The 3728-nt window shown below is 56.1% G+C and overlaps 1 protein-coding gene across 1 annotated transcript in view; it reads left to right on the plus strand.

Annotated features, from left to right (window-relative positions):
- The first annotated feature begins 3366 nt into the window (after nt 1-3366).
- Nucleotides 3367-3728, plus strand: part of LOC105805257 (NADH-cytochrome b5 reductase 3) — a 15393-nt gene continuing 15031 nt past the window's right edge. The window contains exon 1 of the mRNA XM_012638117.1: nt 3367-3503. Within this exon, the coding sequence (XP_012493571.1) occupies nt 3420-3503 (84 nt within the window). The 5' untranslated portion in view covers nt 3367-3419. The remainder of the gene's footprint in view (nt 3504-3728) is intronic.

A 3728-nucleotide genomic window follows, 5' to 3' on the forward strand; every position in this document is an offset into this window, starting at 1 on the left:
GGAGGCTGAGGCAGGAGGATCACTTGAGCCCAGGAGTCTGAGGTTGCTGTGAGCTAGGCTGATGCCACGGCACTCACTCTAGCCCGGGCAACAAAGTGAGACTCTGTCTCAAAAAAAAAAAAAACCCAGGGAGCACCAAACACAACTCCAAGTGGCTCTTGATGTCATTTCAGTTCATTTCCAGGGCCCCCGACAATGGTGGTTTCCTGCGAATGTAACTTCATCCAGCTTTTTCCCTAAACTATATTCCCCGCGGATATGGTTTCTTTGAGTGACGTGGGAGAGAGTCATAGAAGAGGAATCTTCAAAATAGTCCCCACCCCCAGGGAGTTTACAGAAAGGGCTGGGGCTGTGAAAAGTCCACCAAGGGCCTGGTTAGGGAAGATTTGACATTTGAGCTGGGCTCTGAAGGATGAATAGGAGTTTGCTGGTTGGGTAAGTGCAGAAAAAGGGCATGCAAAGGCCTGAAGCAAGATGGGCTTGACACTGAGGGAGCTGAGAACCAGAAGGTGTGTCCAGAGTTGGTGCCTTCAAGGTAGGTGGTGGGGAGCCATGGTGGGCATTTGAGAAGGAGGTGGAGCTGCCCATTGGTTCAGGTAGCGGGGCTGGAGGCAGGTGCTCAGGCCTCACTGTGGGAGGCAGGGTGTCAGGTTTGGGCTTTGGGTCCTGTGAGTACGGTACAGAGAGGGTGCTTTGTCCTGGGAGGTAGCTCAGGAAGAGCAGGGCCTGGGGCTGGCCAGGCCTTTGTCAAATCCTGGTTCCACCCCGATTGGTTGTGCGACCTTGGCAAGTCACTCAATCTCTGAAATAGTTAAGAGTATCAAGTGGTGTCACGAGTTCTACTTGGAGGGTTGGCTTTGGTGTGACTTGGGGCAAGTTACTTACCCTCTCTGGGCCTCACTGCACCTACCGCCTAGGGCTGAAGTGGGGAACATCCTGGAAACTCACGGCACATACTTGGGGCGGTGCCAGCTCAGGGTCATCGCTGTTGTCTTGCTCTAAGGATGGCCTTTCACAGCCTCTGCTTTCCTCCCCTGGGTGGGACCTGGGAGGAAAAATGACTCTCCCGAGGTCCTGAGCTGGGACTTAAACCCTGGTCTCTGTGACCCCAGAGTCCATGGCTGCGAACCAGGGTCTTAAATGAGCCCCAGGAGGGTGAGACGCCCGCATTATGCCTGGGCTGTGGTAGGTGCTGGTTAAATGGGTGGTGGCCAGAGTCCCCTATGGGGTGGCCCTGGGCATGGGTGTGGGGCGGGCCAGGCACCCACAGCCCTTCCTTTTAGACCCGTCAGTTACGTACCAGGCGCTCCATGGAGCGAGGCCTCAGCTGCACCCAGCACGGAGGCCCTGCCTGGGAGAGATGCATTTTTGTTCTAGGCCCAGCCAAGGGCCTGTAACTGTAGCCGGGCAGCCTCGAAGCTGCTGGGCCGGTTTTGGGGGCAGGGTCCAGGCCTGGTGTGAACTCTTAGTGCCTCTGCCTTTCCTTTCTTTCCTTGAGTATCCACTTCTCAGTTGGTGGCCGCCCCATGAAGGTGGCAGGAAAAGCTCTTGTGTATGAGCCCATACTTCCTGGGTTACAGACCCCTGCATGACCTGGGCCCCCATCTCATATCACAGCTCCCCCAGGAGGTGGGCCAGGCAGTGGCCCTCACCTTCCTTCTAGATTCAGGACATCAGCCAGAGCACGCTCCCTGAGTTGTGGAGAGTGGGGAGTCCTGGCAGGGCATGCAGGAAGGGGAGGGGCATTGGGCAAGGCCTTGAATGGTGGGGAGCATCTCACCTGGCCCCTGATAGAGCAGGGGCCACTTCCAGATCTGTGTTCTGCAGAATATGCTACCTCAAGAGACCCACAGCAGATCCCACAAAGGAAGCAGAGAGACCATGCAAGCAAGCAAGGAACTTGGTTCTGAGCTTCCTGGCAACCGAGGTGAAAAGTAGAACTTGTAGGTTAAGAGAACACACATGGTGGCCAGGCATGGTGGCTCACGCGTATAATCCTAGCACTCTGGGAGGCCGAGGCAGGAGGATTGCTTGAGCTCAAGAGTTCGAGACCAGCCTCAGCAAGAGCGAGACCCCGTCTCTACTAAAATAGATTCGCCAAAATAACTAGAAAGGATGGGAGGCCAGGTTGTCTTTCTTTGCAAGGTGTCTTCTCCAGGGATGCCTAAGCCATGAGCTATGTGGCTATGGGATTTGGGTTTTCTGTTTTTAAAAACTCCAAAACACTTTTTAGGGTCTTGTGAGGCTGAGGTGAGGGGGCAGGGCGCAGGCAAGGAACAGCCTCTCAGGCCATGCGGGCAGGTCAACACAGGCCTGATGTCTGCGGGCCTGATTCGGAAGGTAGGTGGACTCGGGGTTCGAATCGTAGCTCCCCACCTGCCAGCTGTGTGACAGGGTGAGTCACTTCACCTCTCTGAGCTGGTTCCTCATGCGTAAAGTGGCGGTGATGACAGTGCCTACCTCACAGGGTTGTCGGGAGGGTGGTGGCTGTGTGGAGCTCGGCGTGGGGCGTCCAGGAGGCTTGTGGCCTTGGCGATCTGAGCAGTGGAATCTCAGAGCTTTGGGGGACCTTGCAGGTCACCTGGTCCAGTCTGCTGCAGTGAGGGGAAGGCACTTGCCCAGGGCCATGTGGCCAGTGAGGGCCAGAGCTCCCCAGTGCCCAGCTTAGTGTCTCAGTTTCCCCTCACACATGAAGGCAGAACCCCAGGGCTCAGAGAGACCTGTGGGCACCAGCTGTGGGAGTGACTCAGTGTACCACACTTCACTGGCTTGTTCGGTGGGCTCCGGGAGGGCGAGGAGAGAGCCTCAACCCCAGCGGCCCTGAAAGGCTGGGTTCAAAGATGCCATAGAGCTGTGGGTCAGTGTAGGCCTCTCAGAAGGGTAGATTCTGAGTTGGGGTTATTATTCATTTGTCTGTTTGTCTAAATAGAGCTAGAACTTGACTTATAGGACCAGGAAAATTGACTATATAGGAAGGAAGAGAAGGAGGGAGCACAGATACACAGTGCTCAAGATTAATTTTACTCTGAGCTTCCTGGCAGCTAAAGTGAAAAGGTATACATGCTCATATATGTAGCTTTTTTTGTTCCTGTTCCTCACAGGAAATGGAGTTTTTCGAAGAAATTTTTCTCATGGTACTGAGCATAGAAGACTGAGTAATGCAGTGACAGGTGTCATGCGTCTGGCTTTTATAGCTTCTCCTGGCGTGCCAAAATGGACGATGAGGTTTTCCGGATGAGCATGGTGGGGAGGGCCATTCCCAGCAGGGGCGGCCTGGGAATGTGAGTGAACTGGCAGGTCTGGGGCAGAGGCAGGTGGCAGCGCCCGTCCCACGCCCGCACCGACGTCGCAGGTCTGTCCTGTCGTTTCAGTTGGGCCATGTGGTGCTCTCCCCAGTCTGGTTCCTCTACAGCCTGCTCATGAAGCTGTTCCAGCGCTCCTCGCCGGCCATCACCCTCCAGAGCCCGGACGTCAAGTACCCGCTGCGGCTCGTCGACAAGGAGGTGAGCGCCGGCACCGCCTCCCCCAGCCAGCGCCGCGGCGTTTCTCGGGCGCCTGCCCGGTGCTCTGGCCTGGGCCCCTCTGAAGTAGGTCCTGTGATCTGCCTGCTTTACACATGGAGAAAGCGAGGTGATGTCCTTTGCTAAGGCCACCAGGAAGTGGTGGAGGGACTTAAACCCAGGTCTCTCTGACCACAGAGCCCGCTCTCTGAGCCACCCCGACTGTCC

The sequence above is a fragment of the Propithecus coquereli genome, unplaced genomic scaffold, assembly GCF_000956105.1.
Source record: "Propithecus coquereli isolate 6110/MARCELLA unplaced genomic scaffold, Pcoq_1.0 Scaffold126, whole genome shotgun sequence".
Taxonomy (NCBI): domain Eukaryota; kingdom Metazoa; phylum Chordata; class Mammalia; order Primates; family Indriidae; genus Propithecus; species Propithecus coquereli.